Here is a 27,172-nt window from a genome sequence, read left to right as displayed (position 1 = left end):
CACACTATTTTGGGCGGTTCGCTCTCTCACGGGTCATGTGACTCATGCAGGAGCGCAGTCTAGAAGAGGCGTGTCCTGGTTTTGCGCTGGGGCACGTTGGAGAATATGGTGGCACCATTCACATAACAAAAACTATCACAAAGATAGCAACATTTTCAAAAGTAGGAGGTCCATGGCTTGGTTTTTGAAGACCATGGGGCCTGCGGTACTTAGCCAATGGGGTGCCACTGTTCTAAGGCCTCTATTTGAACTCTCATTGTGTGTGGTCTGGCCTTCCCAGCACTGGCCCTGAAGCTTGGGAGTGACCTCTCAGAGGTTTGCCAGAGCCCATCTCTTAACAGCATTTCACAAGAGGGTGCAAGATCCACCTTTTGTGAAGCGTTTGTTGTCAGCTGAGTCTGATTTGTTCCTGGGCTTTAATGCAGTGGTTGCTGTTTCTGTGATTGATCTTGTAAGCTCACTCAAGCACAGGAGATGCAGGGCTTAAATGAGTGAAATAACAGCTAAAAGTATGGATGATGCAGTCTTTGAAAAGTTAATAGCGGCTATAGTTCCCCGTTGAGTGGTCAAACCTAGCTTTGCTCACCCTAATAATGTGTGAAACAGTGCCAAGCTTCCTTGCTAAAGATTGCTTCATTTTAATCTCATGTAACAGCCTTAAAAATGAGGGCTTTTAAATGCTAATTCCTGTTTGTCTCCTGGCTCTATTAATCCGATATATTATTGTGAGTTACTCTCTCATTTTATGCCAATTATAATCAATTCTCTAGAAGAGGCTGTCTTGTTTGCTGGTTGGCAATAACCTTATTTTCAGTGGATTTTAATTTCTCTTCAATAAAATATTCATAAGCACAAACAGTTTGCGCTCTTTGTGGCACGGAAGCCTACGCCCATGTATGTATAGTGCATAATGTTACTTTGTCCTGGAAATACCAATATATGATTTTTTGAAAAATGGAGAGTGAACTGAATATTCTGTCTACTACATGCCTGTTTGCACATCATGGTAAACCATAAACTATGGCTCAAGTGTGGAGGAACAGCATGCTACCCAAATGCTTCCACTTTGCTCCCCTCCTGCTTATTGTGTTGCTGGAACCCAGTATTGTGGTTTCAGAAACCAATGTTTGTTTAGCGAGAAGCAAACCTTGACCCTGATTTGGGTGCTTATGTAAAACAAGGTTTGCAGTGTTTTGCTCCCTTTTGTTCTAAGGAAGGAGCCTAAGAGGAATGATAGGACAGTACACACTAACTTGATGCTTGTTCACAGTAAGCCATAGTTTATGGCTTACTGTGTCGTGCAAATGAAGCCATTCTCTAGTCTCTCCTCGGTTCATCATACAGCTTTGTTCCTCTTCCTCCTCCTTCCAAAGTCCTCCACAGAAACCACTCTTAAAAAGCGTCTCTCCCGAATTATTGTAGCTTTGTTCTGCTTTAGGGGTGGGGAACCCTTTTCAGCCAGAAGCCCATGTTCTCATGTAGGCAACTTTTTTTGGGTGGAGGGGGTGGATACCTCCCAGTGGTGGGTGTAGCCAGAGACCCATGCCACTCCATCCAGACAAGCAAGAGGTATTTCCACAGTTCAGGGATGCATTACAGCAAAGTTGAATCACTACAGGAGGGTGCAGAGTAGGGTCAGTGAGGGGGGTGACCTGGGCAGGTCCTGAAAGGCCCAATTGGGCTCCATCTGGCCTTCAGCCCCCCCCCCCATCTGCTTCCACTGCTCCTTTACTTTATAGGAACATGGGTAGCAGTCTTAAACCAAGTGTGACTATTGGCCCATCCAGCTTAGTATTGTCAACAGTGACCGGCAGCTGCTCTCCAGGTTTTCAGGCAGGGGACCTTCCCACTGCTCCCTGGAAATGCAGGGGATTTAACTTGGGATCTTCTGCATGCAAAACTCGTCCACAAAGCTTACAAACCTTGGTCTTCCACACGCTGGCCCAGTGTATTGGGTGGGGGATAAGCTATATCTGGACAATGTGGGGAGGGGCCTTTAAACCTTTGCCCCCATGTTTGTGCCTATCAGAATCAACCCCAAGCGCTACCCCTCCTGTTCACAATGGGAATGAAGTTTCCATCAAGTTGAGCTTTGTTGCTGTGCCATTGAACCCTGTTCCTCCTCTGAACCTTAACTGTATCCTAATTGACTGCATAGCTGTTGCTTAGAACAAGCTCTCTTCTCTTTCCCTTAGTTTGCTTCAAGGTGTTTGACATTGACCGAGACGGGATTTTGTCTCGCGTTGAACTTGAAGACATGGTGGTTGCCCTTTTGGAAGTCTGGAAAGATAACCGTACAGATGACATTCCTGTAAGTTTTTGCACTCAAAAGTTGCTTTGTCTTTTAAAGTGTCCTGCCTGCAGCCACACGAAGAAAAAAAAGTGAAGGTTTTTAAAAAGAACTGCAGCTTGCATATCTAAAATGCTTCTTTTTCCTTCATTCTCTGGATCAAGGAGAGGAGCAAGCTTGATGAGTGCCAGTATTTTAGTGGTTTAACGTAAGCAGATCGTTTTTTAAGAGAGATGCCTTTACTGTTGTGCTAACTAGAAACTGATTTTTTAGGTTTGTAAACCGGCAGATCATCCAGCGATTGCATAAAATGGGTGGATAGAATATTATTATTTTTTGCTTCTCAGCTTTTCTATGGAAGGCTGAATGACTCTTGGAACATCTTGTTCCTCAGCTGTCCATTAGGGTCATTCTTTTTCCTCTTCCCTCCCAAGGAGCTGCACATGAATCTGCCGGACATAGTAGAAGCTGTTTTGAAGGCACATGACACTACCAAGGTAAGAGCCTGCTGGTCTGTTTTTCCATTCCATTCTGTCAGGTGTAGATATTGCTGAACTACAACTTCTACCAGCCCCAGCAAGCATGGACAATTGCCGCTGTAACAGTGGGTCGTAGTGAGTTGATAAGTGTGTGTGCTGTTAATTCAGCCCAATGGTAGGTTGCAAGAATGGAAATGGCCTGTAAGTGGAGTTGCCAAGTATAGTTGATGGTTATGGATAGGAGAAGTTTGTTTTTGCACAAATGGATTAGATACCTACAATGAAGGGGATGTTATATAACAAGGGGTTATTAACAGTGACTGGAATAAATTTTAGAATGCAGTCTTAATGGGTCCCCCACTCCTTGGGAATTCTTGCATTTTTGAGATGCATAAATCAGATGAAAAAATGAATGTGCTAGTCATATATGTTATATACAAGTATGGGTTAGTATGTTCCATTTAAAACAATGTTTTACAAGAGGAGCTGTAGGTTGGAGCTGTATGCTTGCAAAGGAGCTGTTCTACCACCAAGCTCAAACCTCTGTTGCTGTTCAGACTGAGAGGAGGCCCCAACTGTATCTCTGCTCAGGATTCAACTTTTGAGGTGCACAATGCAGAGCCTGTGTACCTTTGGGGTCAGGAGTTATGTGTTGTTGTGGAAGAGACTATTTTTTAATACGGATGGCTGGAATAAGGTCTTGAGGATCTGTAGTTCCCAGGTTTCTTTGGAGGAAACCATAGTCAGTTTCAGGCCTATGTAAATGTGAAAAATTGCTGCTCCCTTTGGTTTTCAGATCCATTTGAAAGTATTGTCACCAGTAGCTGTCCTTTATATGAAACTGCATATTGTGTTCCTTTTAAAAAAGGGAGTGGGGAACTGGATCTTGCTGGGGAACAATACCACTTCTGGGCCATTTTTGACACCTGATATCATGAGATGCAAAGTGATCACACTTCAAAGGAAGTAGCAAGAGGGCACTCCACATTCTTCATTTCTTCCTTTCCAGCCCACTTGTCAAACCTAAAGCTGTGACTGTAAAAGAAGACTCTTATCCCACTTTGCCTGTCAGAAGCGGGGCTTGCCTTTGGTACTGAATTAAATGCCAAAGGCAAGCGTTGCTTGCACTCAAAAACTCTGGGAGCTCCTGAGTGAAATTAGCTCCAACAAGGCTTGTATTTTGCATCAAATTTAAAAGGCACCGAATGTAAACCCAGCTTGCAGACGAACAATCAGGCGTGCACTGATGGTTCCTTTGCAGCTGCGGCTGTATCAGTGGGCAGGGCTTGGGCGGAAACTGCTTTGTAGACAAAATCGGGACCCCTGGTGGGCTTTAATAGGGCTGAAGGGTCTCTACTCATGCTTTACAATGTCCATTATTTATTTGTGTGTGTGTGTGTGTAAATATTGGGCAGATGCTTGGAGAAATGCTCAAATATTCTCTTTGCTGCCTCCTTCTTTACTTTAGCTCGGCCACCTTACTCTGGAAGACTACCAAATCTGGAGTGTGAAGAGTGCTCTTGCCAACGAATTTCTGAATCTCCTTTTCCAGGTGAGTTCCACTCAGGCTGCAAAACCCAACTGTACAGCAATTAAAAGTAGCTTTGCCTGCCTGCTTTTTTGCGGTCGTGGGATGCCGATTGCTGCGTCAGCTGTTGTGCTGAGCGTTCCTGCCTGTCTATTTTTTTTTCTGTAGCGTGAGCTTCACGGAGATGCTTCTCCTTGCCTGACTGATGCCGAGTTTAGTTTGTACGCATTCTGGCATCTTGGGATGCCTTCAAGCACAATCTGTTGGTTTTTTTTTTTATTTTTAAAAAGTGAAAAATTCAGTGAGACTCACACAGGAATGCAGAAGTGTTCAGTGATATAACAGCTCTTGCATTTTGTATTAAGTGGGTTCAATTTTCTAAATCCTGGCTGGCTGGTCTGCAAATGTGTTGCAAATCAAAGCGTGAGTGCGTGTCACACCAGCACATGCAGAACTACATGTTACAGGCTCCCCGTCCCATCGCCACTCAATTAAAGAGTCATTATTCTAAGACATTTATATCCTACCTTTTCAGTAATAATTGGTCCTCGAGGCAACACACAACAAAATAGCTCCCCACTCTCTCGTAAACAAAACAATCCATTGCAATAAAGCAAATTGAATACAATGGAGCATGAGAATGGAAGGTCTAGTTCAGGGAGGGGGAATCTTCCGCGAGCCACATGTTGGTATACTGCCTCTGAAAACAGAGGCTTCTTATGATGAATAGCCATTTATAGGTCTGTAGTTTATTAATTTTCCTAATCTCAGTTTTAAAAGGCATCTAAGAGCAGATGCAACCAGCATTAAGGCCAGCATGAATTACCAATTTCAGAGCTGCCCCCAAAGCTTGGATATTTATTCATTTATAAAACAATTGCTCACTGGCACCTAAAATATAACACCCTACCGGCCTGGAGCTGGTCTTCCAAAGTCAAGATAGCAGTGTAGAAAACACCCCCGTGGCCTAGCAAGCCCAAGCGACAGCTTACTGACATCATGTGACTCCGTGTGCTTCCCGAGAGGAGCTCTCAGCTGCTGTTTTCCCCTCCCCACCCTGCAAACCTTGGCCAACGCAGCACATGGTTAGTGAGGAGAAAGCTTAACTACGTTCCAGCTTAGATGATACACTGAATCCAAACCTTAGCTTAGCTTGGGGCAGGGTGGGGGGGGGGGAGTCAGGGGAGGAGCAAAATGGGAGCGAGCTTCTCTCTGGAGCCCATACATGGTCCCAGATCAGTATTGTGCAGACTGGGCCAATATCTGCCTAGCCCCCGCCCCATGCACCTCTGAAGACGGGAGCATGCAAAGCAGAATATCACCAGAAGCTCTTAGCACACAAGCATCTTTGTATGGAAACATAGCAAACCTTTTCCAGTTTGAGTTTTTTAAGCCTTTTTTGTAGTCCAGAGTGTTTAAAATATTTCTGCTACTCCTCTTTGAGGGTCATTTTTTAGTTTTAGTTTTGCCCCTGTGTAGCTTGAGCAAATTTTCATCCTAGCGGAACAGATGAGGCGGAGGAAAAGGTGACCCAGCCCTCCCCATCTGCCCTTGCTGTAATTTTAAGAATTTTTCCTTCCTAGTAGAAGTCACTCCCCCACCCCCACCAGTACGTCTTGTAAAATAATCACGGCAAACTCAGCTGCAACTACAGCCGTGTGGTTTATAATGATTTTGAAAGAAAGGCCAGCATCAAAAATGCCAGCTGTTTTGTGCTTAGGGAAATCTATATCGCTTCCTGCCGGCTAATGACTCTCTTGTTGTTGTTTATTCATAAAGCAGAATGCAATTTTTGCACTGTAGTATCAACTTAAATTCTAAAAAGGTTTCCTGCTGGGATTCAAATTGGTGGCCTCGAGAACTGCATAAAGAATACAGTGTAAATCTTCTGATGATCACCCAGCTAAAGGAGTGGAATACAATGTTGGTATCTTAAAATGCAGCTCTCAGTAAACGGCTCTGACTCTTCCATGCATATCACTATGCCGTTCAAGTCTGCTTCTTGATTGTCTTGCCCTCCTCTCTCATGGTGGGTGAATTAAAGTCTGCGTTTTTTGCCCACTCTGTTGGGAAGTCACTGGCCGACCTCCGACATCGCACTAAAGCATGGCTAAGGAATCTTAACTGCACTTTGTCATGGTGCCTGAATTGGCACAAACCGTGGTTTGCAATCAGCTGGTAAATTTAGTGTTAATTGTAGCTAACTGTGCTAACTGTAGCTGGGCTTGGCATCCGCATCATAGAAAGCATAGTTGCTGGCATTGCTCTGCTTTCAGAGACTGCTGCAGTGTGGAGGCAGGAGTCAATTTACGAACCGTCAGAGGACGGGAAAGAAAAGCAGCTCTGAAACCAGTGCAAACCATGGTTTGGCATGACTTCTGAATCAAGTCATTCGCAGCTTTGGGTGCCTTAGCCAGATGTTTCTGCCACCGGTGAAGCCATCTGCTTATCAAGGGCTGCTCTCTTAGGAAATAGGAAGCTGCTCACTCTGTCAGATTTTTGGTCCATCCGCCTGAGCATTGTTTGTTCCGATGTCCAGTGGCTTTCTAGGGTGTACGGCTGAAATGCTTTTTAAACTGAAGGTCATGGAGACTGTACCCCAGGCCTTGTGCTCCACAACTGAACTTACACCCCTTTGATTTAAATGATGGGAAATTAGAAACCATGCAACAGCAAGCTATCACTCGGCTTTGGAACACATTTTTAAAAGAAAACTAGTTTTTCAATTACATTTTAATTGAATAACTTTCTAAAGACATTCTTGAAGTAACTGATATTACAGTTTGAAGTCTTGCTTATTCTGTTATATTTTACTCCAAGAAAACCCATTTATCCTAAATAGAACCCAATAAGCCTGGCATGTATGTACAAAATGTTTTCGGTTTTTTAAAAATGATCCCACTGAGATCCGAAGATGAAATTTTGCAGGTAGCTCTTAGAAATGTTAAATAAGCAATACATTTTTTTGGGGGGGGGGGTTAATCATATTAATTTTTTTAATCACTTTTTAAAATTTAAAGTGAGTCCATCAGGTGACATATCATATTAAAGTCCAGGAAGTTCTGAAGAGATTGGTTTTGACGTACCTCACTTTTGGGCTGAGCTCTTAAGGTTTTTGTGTATTCCGGCAAAGCCAAAATTGTCAATTTTTTGACATTTCAAACCCTCATAATTCACAAACGGGATGAGATAAAAAATTAAAATTTTAGATTTAAACATAGTTATGATTGTTCAACAAGTGTACAAAATATTAAGAAAATTGGATGACATGAGGTAAAAAAGTTGGATCACATATGCCCTCCCAGTGTCACGGCCCTTCTCAGTTCAGGAATGAAGAGGGGGGAAATCAAACTGGGGCGTGGGGGGAGTTAGCCCCAAACTCCAGAAAAATGATCAACATGGGGAAAGGAAGTCTTTACTCAACAGTGACGTTTCCCAAACTAGAAATGGACTGGGGAGCAGGATCCAGTGCTTAATTATAGTGGTACCTCAGGTTACATACGCTTCAGGTTACATATGCTTCAGGTTACAGACTCTGCTAACCCAGAAATAGTGCTTCAGGTTAAGAACTTTGCTTCAGGATGAGAACAGAAATTGTGCTCCGGCAGCGCAGCAGCAGCAGGAGGCTCCATTAGCTAAAGTGATGCTTCAGGTTAAGAACAGTTTCAGGTTAAGTACGGACCTCCAGAACGAATTAGGTACTTAACCCGAGGTACCACTGTGCAGCAGTAAAGAGAAGAGAAAGGAACACAAGATTCATGAGTGGGAAGCTATCGAAGAAACAAGGAACTATTGGAAACAGTGGCCAACATCCATGAGTCTTCCCCTTCTGCCAATACATAATATGTATTCAAGCATATGCAGGAGCAGGTGTTAGCTATACCTCTGCTAGTCATTCCTCTGCTCCAGACCTGCTATTCTTGCTTTAAATTGGCTTGTCTTCTTCTTCCTTTTTGTCTCCAGGTGTGCCATATAGTCTTAGGTCTAAGGCCTGCCACTCCAGAAGAGGAAGGACAAATCATCAGGTATGCCTCCCCGTTGCCCACTCTCTCTCTCTCTCAGCCTCAGTCCCCTCATTTGCGATATGGGGATAATAGTCACCTCCTACCTTACTTGAACAAATGAAAGCACCATATGGTTGTTTATCATTGCATATTATTCTGATCTGTTTTGGTTTGTTTTTCTTGACCTAGGGGCTGGTTAGAACGAGAAAGTAGATATGGCCTTCAGCAAGGACACAACTGGTTTCTTATTGCGATGCCTTGGTGGCAGCAGTGGAAAGAATATGTCAACTACGTGAGTGAAACATTTGTTTTGGAGTGGGGGAGTGGAAGAGCTTGTATTTAATCAGTCAGATAATTAGTAAACAGTATGTGTGCGGGGGAGATGGCAATTAAAGTGCCCCCCCAGCTCCATTAGAGAGCCATTTGCTTTCCAAAACCACCAGTGTGTTCTCCCAAATTTTTGCTCTGAAGTCCCAGTAAGCTTTCAGACCATTTCAGACTCTTCTTTTTCTGCCCTGTTTGTCAGTCTTTGAGTGAAAGCATTCTGCCAGTTCTCAACAGCTTTTTGCTTCTGTTTGCAGTCTCCATTATTAAGATGTTCAGTTTCTGGTCCTCATGAATGTTACTAAGAAAGAGAGTTCATGCCCTTCTATGTTTAGACTGCAGGTCCAATCAGCAACATTTCCAGCAAGACCCTTACACTAAACCAGGCCACTGGTCAGTCTAGCTTCATATTGTCTACACTGCCACAAGGCAGGGTGATGATCCCTCATCTGGGCTGCTTTAAAAGTGGGTTGCACAAATTTATGAGGTTAATGCTGTCGATGAACACTCGTCATGATAGTTTGTACTGGACTAGTTGGTCTATTCCAGCAGGGTTGCCTTGTTCATAAATGCCTTCCTGCAGCCTAGTTTAGGATCTTTCAGTTGATGTGGCCTTTCTCCATTATTATGAGGGGCTAGCAACTTGAAAATCCCCTCCGTCCTTCCCAAAAAGAAAACTGAATTGAATTTGATTGATACGTTGAATTTGAAGAGTTACATCTCTTTAAGCCTTAGGGCCCCCAGTTAAATGTGCTTTGTATCTGCTAGAGCCTCACCCTGCAATTTAATTCCATTCCTCTCTTCTAATTTTAGGATGCTAGCCCTGTTGTGATCGAACCTTCGTCTGTCTTAAGCAGAGGTAAGAACTCGCTCCCGGGTGCTGCGGCCCATGCGCCAGAGCAGGGAGAAGACAAAACAGGCCGTTTAAATTACTTCAGTGCCACAGAAGAAAAGTTTTCAGATAGCATTTCTACTGCATCAGAAGCCTCAGAGACTGCTAGCAGTAAGCATTAACTTAATTTTAAAAATGTTTTAAAAGTGGTTTGAATTTAGATGCATCAAGAGCATATGTGAAGCAATAAGTCAAGGATCTGAAGCCTGCAGCCCTCCAGCTGTTTCTGGACTCCAACTCCCATCAGCCCCAGCCAGCATGGCTTAATGACCGGGTAATGCGAGTTGTAGTCAGGCCACATCTGGAGGATCAGAAAGGTTCCCCGTCCTTGTTCCAGTGGTCCAGTAGAGTTGTGCCTCATCCTATGAAGCTGCTTACTCCAGCCTGGCTTCCTCAATATGACCCATTCATTGTTCAAGAGCAAACTGAGTTGATTCCCAGACTGCCAATTCCTGTCTGACCAGGCTTGATAGCTACTTTGGTATGCCGCATCTCACTCCTGTGAGCATCTGGCTGGCTTGGATGGGCCTTTGGACTAATCCAGCAGGCCCTACTTATTTTCGGATGCTACAGCCAGCACACCAGAGCCACAGTAGCTAACATATCACAAAGTAACTTCAACAAATAAAGGCCGGGCATTTAGAGCAGGAGTGGGGAACCTGTGACCCTCCATATGCTGCTAGACTCACCCCTCATCCTTCCTTATTGGCCATACAAACTGGGGCTGATGGGAGTTGGGAGCAGAGCATCACCAGGTGACATAGCAGGAGTATGATCTGTCTGGCTAGATAATGCCCAATGTGGCTGGCACTGTACAAAGCACAAGAGGACAGGTCCCTGTCCCAAAAAGTCTGACAACATGTAAATTTGCGTGGTGATCAAGGTTGGACAACATAAAAGATTCAAGCTGTCACTTTGCAGGTGTAGCTTTGAATAATTTGGGGGGGAAAAATAGAGTCAGGTATTTTAAAGCCCTTAAACCAATTGGGAGTTCTTATTCCAAATGAGTTGTTTTACTTTGAATCTCACCTGCCTCTCTTTAACTGGGCATGCTGGTTGACCGGTGTTCTACCTATAACTCCGCAAAAAGGATTGTTTCTGTCCTCTCTTTGTGTCTCCCCTTCCAGATTTCCTTTACACCCTGCCTCCTAGTGCCGAGATATGCTTTTCCCGTCAGCTTAACTCTTCAGACAACAACAATCAGTGCCTGCTTGGATCCAATGGGAACATTTTGCTGCAGCTCAATCCACAGCGGCCTGGAGCGATTGATAACCAGCCCCTCGTAACGCAAGACCCAACAAAGGTAATGGCATTGGCGGTGTTAGGAAATATCTGAGTGACTTCCCATACAGCTTCCTTTGTCACAAATTCTAGTTTAATCTGTGCATCGTTGTGCGTTGTGTTGGCATATTCCTACTGAACAACCAGGCTGCTGTCCCAGTTGTAGCCATTTTCAAGGGCAGCCCCATGTTGAGCACCTTGCAGTAATCAATCCAGGAGATTATCAGTGCATGGATCACTGCAGCTAAACTCTCATGGCCCATGAATGGCTGTAGCTGATAAACCAGCTGGAGTGACATGTGGGTCTACAACCCTTGGCTGGTCTTGCTAGTGAAGCCCCAAACTGTGGTTGCCAGGTTTGAGTTGGCCCTGGGAAATCAAATTATTCCAGGTGCTACAGCAATGGGAAGCAAGGGGATTGCTGCTTTGGGTGCTCCTCATGTCTTGGTAATGCAGCAGCCAACCTGCCTTTTAACCTTGAGGAGAGCATTGGGGACCTCCGTATACCATATTTTTCGCACTATAGGACGCACTGGTCCATAGGACACACCTAGATTTTGGGGGGGAAATAAAGGGGGGGGAATTATCCCCCCCCCCCGCGCGGGGCTGGGGCAAGCTTCCCCCTCCCCCAGAACGGGACCCAAAGCCATGCCGAAGCTGCGCGCAGCTTTGGCATCGCTCTGGGAGCTTGCGGGGCTGGGGGAGGAGGAAGCCCTCCGCTAGCCTCCAAACCATGTCGGGAGACAGCGGGAGGGCGCGCTGCGCCTCTCCCGCTGTCCCCCGAGTTTGCGGGGCTGGCGACGGGGAGGAGCAGGCTTCTCCCCCCCCCCCCGCCAGCCCTTTAACCAAGTCGGGGGACAGCGGGAAGGGTGCGCTGCGCCTCTCCCGCTGGCTCCCGAGTTTGCGGGGCTGGCGACGGGGAGGAGCAGGCTTCTCCCCCCCGCCAGCCTTCTAGCCAAGTCGGGGGACAGCGAGAAGGGCGCGCTGCGCCTCTCCCGCTGTCTCCCGAGTTTGCGGGGCTGGCGACGGGGAGGAGCAGGCTTCTCCCCCCTGTCAGCCTGCTAGCCAAGTCAGGGGACAGCGGGAAGGGCGCGCTGCACCTCTCCCGCTGTCTCCCGAGTTTGCGGGGCTGGCGACGGGGAGGAGCAGGCTTCTCCCCCCCGCCAGCCTGCTAGCCAAGTCGGGGGACAGCGGGAAGGGCGCGCTGCACCTCTCCCGCTGTCTCCCGAGTTTGCGGGGCTGGCGACGGGGAGGAGCAGGCTTCTCCCCCCGCCAGCCTTCTAACCAAGTCGGGGGACAGCGGGATGGTGGCGTTCCGCCTCCCCGCTGTCCCCCGAGCTTGTGGGGCTGGCGGTGGGGCTCTCCTGAAGCCTGGAGAGCGAGAGGGGTCGGTGCGCACCAACCCCTCTCGCTTTCCAGGCTTCAGCGAAAGCCTGCATTCGCACCATAGGACACACACACATTTCCCCTTCATTTTTGGAGGGGAAAAAGTGCATCCTATAGTGCAAAAAATACGGTAATTGCTGCAATGATCCCTGTCCACTTTTGCAGCTCCAGAACTGAAGGGCAGTACACTCTGCCACCAGGCAGGGGACCAGCATACACTGGGAGGCTGCTCTCCCTGCCTCCCAGAGAGAACATTAAGGTTTGGGGGTGAGGGGGTGAAGAGACCATCCTGGCTCCATCCATTGGGCAAGGAAAGAACAATTGTTGGAAGCTTTGCCGCTCCTTGCAAGAAAGAGTATGGCTTTGTAAGTTAGCAACTAATGCCTGAGTTTGTTATTTTCCTCCTCCTTCCCATTCACTTTTCCTTTCATGCCACGCCTATTCACTCGTCAGCTGGAACAGGGGTTGTTTCATTACTGATCAATGCAGGCTGCTCTAGGAAGCCTTTTTTTGGCTGCAGAGCATGGTAAAAAATATTTTAGCAAAATTAATAAGGTTAGGAGAGAGAATGGTTGCTCAACCACAGCTCAGGGGAAGATTTGCTATGATGAGCAAATATGCAGAAGCACTGATGATGATGGTTATGTGAAATGGGATACTCTTGCAAAAGATAGCTCACCTGTTAGCAAGTGTTCCAGCAATCATTTGCTTTATTTAGTCCACACTTTGCACCCTTTTAGGCTTGGCAGTTTTGAAGTGCTCAAGATCTGACATTGCCCTCCCCACTCTTTTTTTGAAGGCTCCATCGTTGACTCTGGAAGGTGGTCGTTTAAAGCAGTCTCCTCAGTTAATTCAAGGGAAGAGTTATGAAATGGTTCCAGAACCAGTATGGAGGGCTCTTTACCATTGGTACGGCGCAAACCTGTCTTTGCCGAGACCAGTAAGTACTGAAAACGGCCACTGTCCTTGAGTTCTCCACCAGAGCCCAGGTGCTCACATTCATTCATGCCACCTTGTTCTCAGTGTCTCTGACCATTGATGAAACTTTTGCAGGATGTTTTTAAAGGCTGGGGTGGGGAAAATAGCATTTTACTATTCATATAGTTTCTAGTTCAGTCAGAGCTGTGAAGTTCAATCAGTATACTTTGGCTCTCTTCAGTTTAATTTGTGTGGAGTGGGGAATAAGCGTTTTAAAAATCTCTTAGGTTGTTTATTGTTTAGGGGATTTATAGCACAAGGGTCAAACTGTATCTGGAGTTTGTGATGACACCCTCACATGTCAACCAGAGGTCCTAATTTTATCTCCATGAGGTTTTTCCCCTTTTGATGCATGTCTACCGTCATATACAATGCCAGGTGTGACAAGTGAAGACAGGACAGTTGAGAGTCTTAACGACTCCTGATGGCAAGTGGAGCTTATATACTTCTAAATTTTCAGCCAATTACAAGCCCTACTGGGATTGGTTCCACTTGGAAGCTCTTTGACTGGCGTCCTTTTCAGCCTGGCCTAGACCTGGCTCCCGATTCTTTCCTTTGAAGTTGGGTTCCCTAATACCAGGTGATTGACAGGTTGGTCAAAGTAGCCCACTGCGGTTGGAGTGAGGATGCTCAGGACCTAGTCCATCAACTGGGTCCTGTTCCTTACCCCTGGTTTATGGGTTATTTTGATGTGTGATGTGTGCCAGTTTTAAATCAGGGAGCTATTGTTTCCTAAACAGGTTTTTGTATTGCTTCTGTTCACATTGGGGTTTTTTTGGGGGGGGGTATTACATAGAGCTGGACAAATGGTTTTGCCGATTATTAAGAGATGGATGCAGCCAGCCTGCTCAAGCTTCTGTCTGCTGGCTGTTAACTCCAAAGCTTGACAAAGCCCAGGTTCAACACTAAACATCTCCCACACATTCTCCATGGAAACGAGCGTCTTTCATGACCTGAAACAGGCCAGATTTTGTGTGTGCCAGGCAAGCTTCAGGAGTGCATTTAGCCAGTGTGCTCTTGGTTAGCTGTCCAGAGGACAAGGTTAATTGGGCAGTATGCCAGTGCCACAAATAAGTGAAAGGGGGAATAGAGCACCGGGAAGAGCACAGTCTCTGTGTGTAGAAAGTTCTAGGTTCCTCAGTATTTTGGGCAAGGCTGAGAGAAGTTGGCATCCAGAATCAAGAGTAGCGCTGTGCTACACGGCCGCCATCCCCTGAGCTTCTGAGGGCAGTGGAATAACCGAGAGGGTTATTCTGTCAATTTAGCACCCAGGAAGGTCTGTAGGGAAAGAGGTTGTCTTTCAGGTATTTGTAGCCTGAGTTGTTTGAGGTTTTAAGTACTGACATGAGCTTCTTGGGTTGGCCCCATAAATTAACTGGGACTCATTGTAGTTGGTTCAGCCCAGGGTTATATGAAATCTAAAGAGATTGCCAGCCAGTACTTTCATACCTTGGGTACCGGACGCCTTGGTACTTGGACGTTTTGGCTCCCAAACGCTGCAAACCCAGAAGTGAGTGTTCCAGTTTGCGAATGTTCTTTGGAACCCGAACATCCGACGGGGCTTCCACGGCTTCCGATTGGCTGCAGGAGCTTCCTGCCGCCAGTCAAAAGCTGCGCTTTGGTTTCCCAACGTTTTGGAAGTCGAATGGACTTCTGGAATGGATTCCGTTCGACTTCCAAGGTACGACTATAATCTGGCTGCTGCAGTAACTTGGACCAGTTGAAGTTTCTGAGTCATTTTCAAGGGCAGCCCCACATAGATTGCATAGAAGGTAATCTTGCCAACCTCTCAACCGGGAACACTCTTCTTCCCCTCCCCAGGTGATCAGAAACAACGACACCAACCTGCCTGAGTTGGAGCTCTTCCCACGCTACCTGCTCTTCCTGAGGCAGCAGCCCGCCACCCGGACGCAGCAGTCCAACATCTGGGTGAACATGGGTATGATGAGCCTGAGGATGTTTCCTCAACATTTGCCGAGAGGTAACGTAAGAATACAGCAAGAAGCCAGCTGCGTAGTGTCCGAAGGCAGGCCGGCCCCACCGCCCAGACTTCAACGGCTTTGCTGCGGCACTGCTTGTAAATGATCTTAAATGAAATCTTCCAAAGCGGGGCTGGTGACGGAAACTCCTTCCCGCTTCCAAAGGGATGGTTTAAAACAAAACAAAAAACTCTTATCAAAGGTCATGAGACATTAGAAGCCATTTCTTTCCCCCTCTAAATGCTGAGGTACAGTTGAAAATGATCTGTATAGGTAAATAGTAATCTGTTGACCTGATTTAAAGGCACCCTAACTGATCAGTTGTATGGATTTTGAGCTTTTGAGGAAATCAGGCCTGGTTAACACTGTGGCCCTTGAGACATGGTGGCACTCCAACTCCCATCAGCCCCAACCCAGCATGGCCAGTGGTCAGGAATGATGGGAGTTGTAGTCCAACAGCAGCTGAAGGGCCAGCAGTTCTTCTGCGGAAAGTATAGTTAAAACACTCATCAGCTTCAATGCAAATACGCTGAAGAGTTGGAAGGAAGCATACATTTAAGAACCTTGTTAGAACGCTGATAAATGTTGTCTTTACTAGTAATATACAATAGGTTGAATTTTTGAGGAACGTTTTCACTGAAACTCACTGGGCATTTTACCATTTTTATCAAAAGACATGGAATTTTTCAGTATCGCCCCCCCCCACTTGTGAGCAGTTATTGCCATTGGGGGCAGGGGGCCGAAAGTCAATCTGCAATCAGGAACGTCCTAGTTCACATTTGCAGAGTCCAGCTTGCATTTTATTCAACCCACCCACCCCTTTTTAAAGGATGCTGTGGGTAGGAGGTGTGGAGCTTGCAGCAGGCACCATTTTCAAAGAGACATTTGGCAGTGTGGATTCTCATTTTTCACACACAAACCTCCACAGCAGGGGAATTGTGTTTAATTCTTATTAGCCCTCTATGTCTAGCCCACTGTTAATACTAGATCAGGAGAGAGGAACCTGTGACCCAGCTCCCCAGATGTTTTGGAACTATGACTCCCATTATCTCCAGCTAGTGTGGCAGATGGTCAAGGATAATGAGAGTTGTAGTCCAACAACATCCAGGGGGCCACAGATACCCTGTCCTGGCACGATACACATGCTGAATTCCTGGGACCATTGCTGGCATTAGATTGGCAGGCCATGGAGAGGAAAGTTCTAATGATAAGTAAGCCTTTAATAAGAGTTTGCTTGAATTCTCATTCTAAAATTTCAATGCTTGTTCTTCCACTCTCTAAAAGGGAAAGGGTCTGCTATGAGCCCCAAAAACTTTTATAAATTGGGCTGATTTCTTTAACCAGCTGTGCTGAAAAGTCAGCCAGTTGACCATCCAATTCTTACTTGTCATTCTGTGGTGGGAACTGCTTTGCCTTGAACATATCAAATTCCCTGATTCAGATTTGTGGCCTCTTCAAATTTGCTGTATCTGATCATGATCTGGAATTTGGTTTTGCTCTGTACTAACTGTTAAAATCAACTATTAATCTCCAGTGTCCCCCACCCCAATATGCTTTCTTGCTGTAATCTTATTCCTAATCCTCTCACCTTTTTTAAAATTGCCGGAAAAAATGCTTTGTTTGTATGTATGTTAATGGAGAAATATAATCCTTTGCTTGGTGTGTGGAGAGAAAATAGATGGTTTGCTGACGTAAAAAGAAATTGCTGTTTAAATTTTGCTCTTTGGGCACAACTGCATGCAAAAACGTTCAGTGTCTGGCTCTTAGTTATATCAAAGAGGAATTGTCTAAGGTGGTCCACCATCTGAAACAGCTCTCGAGATGCCTCTGGACTACAAATCCCATCACCCCTGACTGTTGGCAATGCTGCTATGGGACTCATGGAAGTTGTAGCCCAAAATATTTTTAGGGCATTGGGTTAGAGAAGGCTGATCAGTCTAAAAGTATGATGATTTGTAAGTGCAAACGTATATTTCCCCCTGGGTAGGATCTATTGCTCCTGCAAAGATAATTTGAGGGGGAAACACAGAGACAGAATTGTCTAGGTAAGGGATCCTTTAAGTGATCACCACAGTCTTGTAATGTCTCTTCTCTTGCCTGTGAATCCTCTCTGGCTTTTAATCGTGGTTAGTTGCTGCACCAGGAGCAACTATGGTTAGCGCAAACCTAGCTTGGCTCTCAATCGGATTTCAAGGTGAACCCCTGTTAGCATTAACTGCAATTGGTGCCAGTGGAAGTAGGATGACTAACCAGGGGTACAGGCAGATAAAATTTTATCTTAATTGTTATATTTGTCGCTTTTCTCACAGAGAGACCCAAAGCGACTCGCAGCACAAAGAACTTCCATTACAAATTAAGAACATCCGATTTGTATGTGTGGAGGCGTCCCAGGCATCGGGTATCTGGGGCCTTTAGCCCTCCAGATGTGGCTGAGCTACACCTCCCACCCAGAACCCTCTGGAGGGCAGAAGGTTCCCCACACCTGTCATAGGTGCTCACTTGTGGGTGCCTTGAACTCTGTGTCGATGGAAGATGGTTGCAGGCCTTACACACTACAAGGGCTCCTGCTCACCTGGCCATTCTGTCTCTGTGTGTTCTGCCTCCCTCCTACTTAAGCCTTGGTGATGTAAGTAGAGAAGGCGGCTCTCTGAACCAGTCCTAATATGCCAGCAAACCCAAACAAGCCTAAGGAAACACCTTTTGTACACCAGGAACTGGGGAGCTTGTGGCCCTGCAGATGTTGTTGGACTTCCATCAGCCCAGCCAGTGCAGCCAATGGCCAGGAGCGTTGAGAGCTGGAGGCCAACCGTGTCTGGAGTCACACAGGTTCCCCATCCCTGGGGCACTCAGCTTAAGGCCTTCTTCTCTGTTTTTGCTGCCCATATGTATAAACCATTTGTCGTCTTGTGAATGCAGGGAACGTCCCATCTCCCAGCGCTCCCTTAAAGAGGGTCCTGGCCTACACCGGCTGCTTTAGCCGCATGCAGACGATTAAGGAGATCCACGAGTATCTGTCGCAGAGGCTACGGATAAAAGAGGAGGACATGCGCTTGTGGCTCTACAACAGCGAGGTAAGGCCCAGAAAATTGCACAAAGTTTTACATTCAAGGACTGGAAGATAACCTGGTTGGAAAGTCGGGGTGGGTGTGTGTGCAGGTTATTGGTAACAAGGTGTTTATTTGTGATAATTGCTATCTGGGGTCAGACTAGTGCTTTGCCCACAGACAGTGGCTCAGTTCAGGGAGGCCGCCCACAGTTACAAAAGCTCAGCTGTGGTTTGGCGTAATGTCTAAATTGGCAGGGAAAGGACCACACTCTGTGCATAAGGCACCATTTGCATGCTGTACTTGCCTCTCCCCCACTTCAAATTCCATGGTTTTGGGCTTTCAATTTTAGCTGCACCTGAGTGTGCAAGGTCCCCTCTAGGTATGCCTCTGACTGAATCTGTGACCCTCCTAATGTCCAAGCATCCATGGTTGCAGGCAGCCACTGGGATTAGTCGAGTGCACGCAGAATCCTGTGTAGGGTTTTTTGTTCCAGCATCTCATTCCCAGGATATCAACCTCTGCGGAGCAAATCAGGGGTTAGAGAACTGTGGCCTTTCTGGATCCTGTTGGATTCCCAGCTTCCATCAGCCCTAGCAGCTATCATGGCCCAGTGGACAGGGATGATGGGAGCTGTAGTCCAGCAACAGCTGGAGGGCCACAGGTTCTCCACACCTGCTCTAAACTGAAAACTGACAGGTTGCTGTTCCCTTTCCCCTGTCTTTGCAGAACTACCTTACTCTTCTGGACGATGAGGACCACACGTTGGAATACCTGAGCATCCAGGATGAGCAGCACTTAATAATAGAAGGTATAAGAAATAGGGAAGCGGTCTGGAGCCAGTTTCTGTGGCACAAAGTGTTTTCAGACACCTGTTAACCAAATACTTATTTGTTTATGCCAACTACTACACTTTCCCCAGGCTTTCTGTTCTACTGCCCTCTTTTCAATAAGCCATATTAATATATACTGTACATAATCCCCCTATGCTTCGTGTCTTATGTCTTTAAGAAGTCTGTATGCTTTGTACTTAGCAAAATCTCTTGATTTAAATGCCACCTTGAAGCCTAAATAATTTTTTTTGGCATAAGCTCTTATGAGCCAGAGCACACTTGGCCAGGCACAGTGATATTTATCATCATTTGTCAGATAACTTGGTTACAGGCAGAAGGTAGAGATGGCTGTAAGTAGAAATGGGAGGCCGGAAGGCTCAGGAATCCAGGAGAGAGCCCTACAGCTTTGCTCTGTAGGTTGTCATCCTTCAGCAAAAACATTTCCAAGGGAGACTCCAGCATGAAGCTGTTGAGTTGGAATTCACTTGCAGATTTCATCTTGCCAGGCTTGGGCTTAATAGAGGTTGGGCATGGGCTCACTCACCAAGGAAAGTGGTCCCCCCCCTTACCAAATCATTCTGTGCTAATGTGGGAGGGGGGCTGTTGGTTTGTTCTTGTTTTTATGACATATTTTGTGTTCTCATTTTGTAGTTTTATGTTGCAAACCGCTCTGTAATCTTCGGATGAAGGGCTGTGTACAAATTTCAAACAAACAAACAAACAAGCATTTACTTACTTACTTTCGGTGGCACTGTAACCTTTCCAGAGAGCCAAATCCAATGGACTATTATTGAAACCAGGGTTTGGTTAATAAACATTCTTCCACCATGGAAGTTTAAAGATTTCTCATAGCCCAGTGAGGGTCTGTTTGTCAGGTGCCTTTATAGCAGACATAGCTAACATGGTTCCTTCCAGCTGCGGCTACAATTCGCCTCATCCCTGAGCATTGGCCGTGCTAGTTGTGGCCAATGGGACTTGTAGTCCAACATCATGTGATGGGGCTGCAAATTGGCTACCCCTGCACAGCTCTTGTATAGGAGAACATTCAGAGAGGCTCCCAACTCTTGCTGTAAATGTTAGCAGCTGCCTATTACTGGATCGGCTGCATCATGAATTTGAGGGGAGTGTTTATCCCACTAAGCTTTGTTCTGTGTTTTTCAGTTCGAAACAAAGATATGAGCTGGCCAGAGGAGATGTCCTTTATAGCAAACAGCAGTAAAATAGACAGGCATAAGGGTAAGTGTGTGCTTCCCCCTATCCAAAGAAACAAAAAATATCAGCAGCTGGTTGACACATGCATTGAAACGAGGTGATTGGAGCCCTGACGTTATAGACTGGGCTGAATCGCTTCAGATGGTGATTCATATTTCTAGATGCAGGTAGCCTGCAGGTAGAAAGCTAGCAGATTTGGGAATTGTAGCTTAGACTGATACTTTCTGTGCCTTGTTCTTTTAAACTAAAAATGCAGGAAGTTCAGAAGCGACACCCATCCCTGTCCGACATTGCAGGGCTTACAGCCCTTTTAGTAAAAAGAGGCTAGATACAAATAGCGGGAATCTGTTTCCGCACAACACAGTTTTGGACACGGCTGCTCTTCTTTCGCCTTTCTCCCCTAGAGTTTATTTGTTTTAAAATATTACTGCATAGGCGTGTGCATGCGTAGCAGGCTAGTGTACCTTTCTTCCCAACATAAAAAGAGTTTGTAATTGATATCAGTTTGTCATCTGACTATAGAGCACATTCAGGTGACTGTGACCTATATGTCCCACCCAAAGTAGGAAAGTTGTTTAAAGTTACGTGAACAAGAGAAAACAAGCGTGCTTCCAGTGTAAGCCAGGGGAGAAGGCATGAATACCAGACAGCCTTGGGTCCCATCAGGGCTGACTTGTGATGCCTACAGCCCACAAACAGAATACTTTCCCACCAATGGTCAGCCATTTTTATTTCCACAAAGCTCCCAGCATAGCATCCCTCTGGAGCATTGTGGGGAATTTAAATCGTGTGTGTGTACACATTTACGTCAGGCAGCAAGGAGTAACATCATCTTTGCAACCCTTCATCCTTTCCAGTTCCAACGGAAAAGGGGGCCACTGGCTTGAGCAACCTGGGGAACACCTGCTTCATGAACTCCAGCATCCAGTGCGTCAGCAACACACAGCCTCTTACCCAGTATTTCATCTCTGGCAGACATCTCTACGAGCTCAACAGGTAACTTCTGTATATCACAGGGAAAAGTTGTGCCTTCCAGATGTTACATTACAACTCCCATCATGCTGGTTGCTGGGGATGATGGGAATTGTAGTCCGGCAACATCTGTTGGGCTGCCATATTGGTCCCCCTCTAGTCCCTCTCTTGCCATGCTGGAAGCTTAACAGCGATGCCTTAAAAGTGTTACCCCTCCTGTTCGTCTGCTGTGGCACACTCCAGGATTCCTCCCTCTCATTTTGTGCAATGTGTGGAGTGCCTCTCAGCGTGCTTTCCCTTTCTTTCTTTTTTCAATGCAACAAATGGCTAATTGGCTCAATTCATCATTATGCATTCCAGGACAAATCCAATAGGAATGAAGGGACATATGGCCAAATGCTACGGGGACTTGATTCAAGAGCTGTGGAGCGGGACACAAAAGAACATTGCTCCTTTAAAGTTACGGGTGAGAACTGACAAGTGTTGTCGTATATTCATCTGCAAACTAATTACAAGGTGGCGCTGCAGCCTGCACCATGAGAGGGTCCGTGGTGGCAAGCAAACTAGGCAAACCAACCCCTGCCTCCTCCCCAACATCACTGCTGCCACCAAGTGGCTGCCTTTATTTTTCTCCGGCTGCTTCCACTAATCAGCCTTTTAAACTCCCGGGCTTTTAGCTGTTCCAGCCTAGTTTAAAGTGGCTCATGGCCCTTGCCTTTATCACTGATTGTATTGCTGAGAATCTGTGGATTAGTAATCAGAAAGAGGCTGCAGTCAAGGCCAGTGACTTGTGTGTTTTGCTTTCTTTCAGTGGACGATAGCTAAATACGCTCCCAGATTTAACGGCTTCCAGCAGCAAGACTCTCAGGAGCTCTTGGCTTTTCTTCTGGATGGTCTCCATGAGGATCTGAACCGAGTGCATGATAAGCCGTACGTCGAACTGAAAGACAGTGACGGCCGGCCGGATTGGGAGGTGGCAGCAGAGGTGAGTGTGTGTTGGGCCTCTGCATGTGGTTCTTCCTCCTCTCCACCAATCCATGGCCTTTTCCTGTGCTGTTTTCAGGAATTGTTGTTGTTGTTATTATTATTGTTGTTGTTGTTGTTGTTGTCTTTATTTATGCCCTGCCTTTTTCCATGACAGGATTCAGGAACCACTAAAAACATAGAAAAAGCAATAGTTAAAAAACAATTAAACATTGATAGAACTCATATATAAAATCTATGAAAACCACACACATAATTACAATAAAAACAGCATGGCAACAGCCCTTTCATTAAAAGCAGTCAGTTTCCTGCTGGCAGAAGGAAAGCAAGGAGGGAGCCAGTCTAGTTTCTCTAGGGAGTGAGTTCAAAGTCTGGGGGCAATCACCCAAAAGGCCCTCTCTTACATCTCTGCCAAAGCATGCCGGTGAGGATGGTGGAACCGAGATGAGGGCCTCCCTCTGCTGTTGCTGCTATGCTTCCCCTGGAGCATTCCTTAAAAGCATTAAGAAGAAGTGAGGTGTTGGAATGAGCCAGCAGGGCTAAAAAGGACCAGCTGCCCTTGGTGTGGATCCTCAACCTACTTCAGCAGGCCCCCTTAATTGACTTGTGGACGGATGTGAAGATACGGCAGAGTGATGTGGGTTTGTGCGCACACACACGTGCTGAAACAAAGCAGTGAATACTCTCAGGTGTATTATTGCGTGGTGGGGCAGCTGGTGAGCAAAAGGATGGATGGAGTCCTTTAATAGGTCTTAGCCACCAGCACAGGCTGCAGTGGGGTTGTTGGGGTTGTTGTTATGCAGTAAATAGTATGATGAGTTTTAGGGCTTGGGGGCCTCATGCTCTGACATACAACTCCTTGGGGGATTTTGATCAGATTGGGCTTTTGCTTGGGTGCCCTCCATGCAGAGGAGGTGCTGCGGTTCATCTGAACTTCATACCTGCTTAGTCCTCCCTCAGGTGGTCGGCCAGTGGGCTGTACAGCTTCAATCTGCAGGGCAATTTCACATGATGAAATGCTGCTTTGTAACTAATATATATATATTTTTCTTTTTAAAACCCTTCATTTAGAAAAATAGAACTTTCTCACACACATCTAGATTTCTATGTGCAAGGATTTGTTCATTTATTGACCCAAGCAGCGTTCCTTCCATGTGCCTGTACCTGCAGACTGGAGTGATAGACCCCACCGAGAGGCTGACACCAGTGTGAGGACTGCCTCACAGCTAGGTGGGCATGTTATAGGAAACCTGGGAGCACCAAAATCTCCCTTGTGTCGTATTTGCACCAAGAGCAGCTATGGGCAGCCCAGTGCCCTCCAGTGTCCATTGGCCCCAGCCAGCATTGGCCACTGGTTGGGGACAATCAAAGTTGGAGTCCACCCTTCATTGGATGCCCTCAGGTTCCCATTGTGAAAGTATTGGGCATATATCTCCTTGTTCTACCAATTCTCTGCACAGGTTTTATTTCCCCCTTTTGTTTCAGGCTTGGGAGAACCACCTGAGGAGGAACCGCTCAATAGTGGTGGACTTGTTCCATGGGCAGCTGAGGTCCCAAGTGAAGTGCAAGACCTGTGGGCACATCAGCGTCCGCTTTGACCCTTTCAATTTTTTATCTTTGCCCCTACCGATGGACAGCTACATGCATGTTGAAATCATAGGTGGGTGAAGATTCTATGTACACTGTGCTTTATGGGCAGGTATGACACTCAGAGGGACTTACAACCTAAAATGCAGTGGTTTGACTGCTCATTGGGACTGATTCTCACCACCGTGTTCCACCATTGCTGAAAGAATTACACTGGCTGTAAGTTGTTGGTTCTGTTGTACTAAGTTCTATACTGCTTGGGACCCCAGATATCATCACTCTGCAGTGGCTGGTTGAAAAAAATATCCCTTTTTGGGGGGAAGCTCATTGGGCTGGATCCAGACTAAGACAATTATGATTGTCTTCTTTTGAAATCAACTGGAGAAAGATTGTTGTTGTTGTTGTTTAGTCGTTTAGTCGTGTCCGACTCTTCGTGACCCCATGAACCAGAGCACGCCAGGCACTTCTGTCTTCCACTGCCTCCCGCAGTTTGGTCAGACTCATGTTTGTAGCTTCGAAAAAGATAGTCATGGCTTTCTCCCTATTGAAATCAGTTGGACTTAAGTGCAGCTAATTTAGAATCCAAGCCCAGGAGTTGTAGTACTTGAACCCATGCGTTCGGAAGTAATTGCCATTAAGTTCACTGTTCCTTCAATGTTGTGTTAAAGTTCCTTTGAAATTTAAAATGGGCATCTTCCCAGTCCAAATCCCAATTTTCCTACATTTTGATATTTCTAGCAGAAAACTACAATGTAAATGTTTAATACTTGAGCTTATATAAAACACATATACTGGGGGTGGGGGAAGAGAAAGAGTGTTCCTAAAACTCAAAAGGGATGAGAACTGCCAAAAGTTGTGGAATGAATCACAGGTTAAACATAAAGAAAACAGATTATTCATATGTTAATCAACCTTTGCAAGCCTGACAATGCTGTCCTTCACATGTATACTCAATTTAGTTAAATGCAGCTTTCTCCCATGTACCTGAGTGTAAAATTACAGCCTGAGTTACATGATTTTATCACTTTAATCAGACAATATGTGTGTTTATAGACACATGTAGTGTTGCTTGTATTGTCATCCTGGGACTTTGAAACTTGCAAACAGAAACTAACAAATTTGTACAGGTTGGATTTTTGTTTTTAATGATTTGAGTATCCGAAAAAGGAAATGTGCAGTACTGTCTTAGAAAAAGAAGAAAAATACGAACTGTTAGATATTCTGGTCTACTTTGAATCATACAGAACTCTCCCTATAGAGTCTTAGAAAGGAACCCTTCCAGGTATTCTTCACGGTGACTTTCATTCCTTGAACATGTACAGAGAACTGAGGTCAACAGAGCAAACTTCAAGCAGTTGGAGAAACTGACCTTGAGTGGGTTGGGGGGGACAGATATTTAAAAATTCTGCTTCTCTGTGGCTCTTTAATGCTTTCTACCAGGTTACATAAGTTAGAAGGTTTTTTTGGTGCCTCCACCACCGCCCTGGATAAATTCTGGGTTTCTCAGGATACCCAAGAATCAGTGTGCAGCTGATGCACTGAGTATGCCCAGCCTTGGATATTAGTCAAAATTTGCAATCTAATAATCAAGGAGCACTTACCTGGTTCTCTAGCAGAAATAGCACTTTTTAAAAAAACCAAACAGCCAGTTAAACAGAACTGGGCTGGTTAAACTGGATTTTTTCAAACCTGTTGCCTTTTCTTTCTCCCACTCACCCCCCTTTTTTATTTTGCTCTCCCAGTAACTAAGCTAGATGGGACAACTCCCATCCGATACGGACTAAGGCTGAACATGGACGAGAAATACACTGGCCTGAAAAAGCACCTCAGCGAACTTTGTGCCATGAAGCCAGAGCAGATCCTCCTTGCGGAAGTGCACAGCTCCAACATAAAGGTCAGGATGCTTTTGCTGCTCGGGGCTTTTAAAAATGCACTTTTTAATTCTCCCCCCCCCCCCAGATGAAACGAAACTAGTCTAAGAACAGTGACTTTCTTAAGACACAGATTATTTCCACCTGCATCCTCCACTCCAATCATAGATTATGTCAGACTCCAACTCCCACCAGCTCCAGAGAACACAGAGATGATAGGAGTTACACTTCACAAGTTCCCCATCTTTGTATCCAACTAAGTTTTACTCAGAATAGACCTATTGAAATTAATGGACCCAAGCTAGTGGCGTCCATCATTTCCAATAGGTCTGCTTGAGTAGAACGAGCACTGACCACAACCCATTATTTAATTTATATGCCATTTAATGCCCAGTTGGCTTCTAAGAGATTTACAGGACATTAAGACCAACAGCAAACTTTGTTTAAAAAACAGAATAATTATGGTTAAGCAATCCCATTAAACGTGTGGGTTTTTTATTAGCCTCATTGGGGTTCTCTCTCTCCCTCTCTGTTGCTTTCTCTTGCTTTCGAAAGAACTTTCCTCAAGACAACCAGAAAGTCCGTCTCTCAGCAAGCGCATCCCTGTGTGCATTTGAGGTACCGATCCCTGGATCCCCCACGTCAGCTACTCCAAGCCCTGTGCAAACAGGTAAAATGTCCATGCATGGATTTTATAAGTATAGTTGCAGTCAGTGGAAACCCGTAACCAACACCTTTGCCCTTGGGTTCAGAGTTCTGCAGCGTGCCGTCAGCCAATGGGATGATCAACGTGCTGATGAATGGCGATCTTCCCCGGCCAACCCTGATCCCGAATGGGATGCCAAACACAGTGGTGCCATGCAGGATGGAAAACGGCTTCTCCAATGGGATGGTGAACGGCCATGTGACCTCTCCCTCTGACAGCCCCTTCATAGGCTACATCATTGCTGTCCACAGGAAAATGGTTAGTGCGGAATGAATGCGGCTAAGATGCTTAACTGGTGTTCATGCATCTGCCGTTTTCCAATATGGTAGATGTCTGCAGAAGGTCACAGATTCAATCCCTGGGAACTCCAAAGGAGGGCTGGGAAAGACTTGTCTGAAACCTTAGAGAACTGTGACCCAGGGGTGTAGACCAGGGGTGGGCAAGCTTGTCAGATCTACTACAACTCCCAAGATCCTACCTCTCAGATCCAGCCACAAAAGGAATACAATTAGGGTTTGTTGTATCTACCTGGCTTTTTATCAGAATCCCAAGCTCTCTACAAACCAGAGCCAGGTGCAACAGACATACAATTAGAATTAAAGAACCACAGTGTCTCCGAGCACATTCAGATCTGGAATTTGTTTTCAGTACCTGAAATGAACTGAGCTCATGATCCTTCCGCACGCAGCTTCCCTCCTGGCTAGTGTGGCAAGCTCATTTAGGTGGGAAAAGTCATTTAGTTGTGTGTGCAATTGGCTTTGGTTGGCGTTGAGTGTGATGGTGGGGTTATGGCAGCGAGCGTGCAGATGATTGGCGGTGTAG

The 27,172-nt window shown here is 45.9% G+C and overlaps 1 protein-coding gene across 5 annotated transcripts in view; it reads left to right on the top strand.

The window, feature by feature from the left end:
- USP32 (ubiquitin specific peptidase 32) overlaps positions 1-27,172 on the top strand; it is a 126,665-nt gene that overhangs the window by 85,237 nt on the left and 14,256 nt on the right. Inside the window, exons 8-26 of one of the 5 annotated variants that reach the window (XM_081890146.1) lie at positions 2,196-2,311; positions 2,725-2,787; positions 4,238-4,321; positions 8,261-8,322; positions 8,491-8,593; positions 9,439-9,484; positions 10,645-10,820; positions 12,984-13,124; positions 14,984-15,239; positions 18,058-18,212; positions 18,915-18,996; positions 20,180-20,254; positions 21,088-21,226; positions 21,563-21,668; positions 22,014-22,187; positions 23,672-23,846; positions 25,516-25,667; positions 26,200-26,314; positions 26,397-26,608. In XM_081890146.1, coding sequence (XP_081746272.1) covers positions 2,196-2,311; positions 2,725-2,787; positions 4,238-4,321; positions 8,261-8,322; positions 8,491-8,593; positions 9,439-9,484; positions 10,645-10,820; positions 12,984-13,124; positions 14,984-15,239; positions 18,058-18,212; positions 18,915-18,996; positions 20,180-20,254; positions 21,088-21,226; positions 21,563-21,668; positions 22,014-22,187; positions 23,672-23,846; positions 25,516-25,667; positions 26,200-26,314; positions 26,397-26,608 — 2,432 coding nt within the window. Of the gene's footprint in view, positions 1-2,195; positions 2,312-2,724; positions 2,788-4,237; positions 4,322-8,260; positions 8,323-8,490; positions 8,594-9,438; positions 9,629-10,644; positions 10,821-12,983; positions 13,125-14,983; positions 15,240-18,057; positions 18,213-18,914; positions 18,997-20,179; positions 20,255-21,087; positions 21,227-21,562; positions 21,669-22,013; positions 22,188-23,671; positions 23,847-25,515; positions 25,668-26,199; positions 26,315-26,396; positions 26,609-27,172 lie in introns of all 5 variants that reach the window. The other 4 variants (XM_081890144.1, XM_081890143.1, XM_081890147.1 and 1 more) reach the window with 4 other exon arrangements.

The sequence above is a fragment of the Podarcis melisellensis genome (assembly GCF_964234715.1).
Source record: "Podarcis melisellensis genome assembly, chromosome: 15".
Classification (NCBI taxonomy): domain Eukaryota; kingdom Metazoa; phylum Chordata; class Lepidosauria; order Squamata; family Lacertidae; genus Podarcis; species Podarcis melisellensis.
This window is presented reverse-complemented; position numbering and strand designations above follow the sequence as displayed.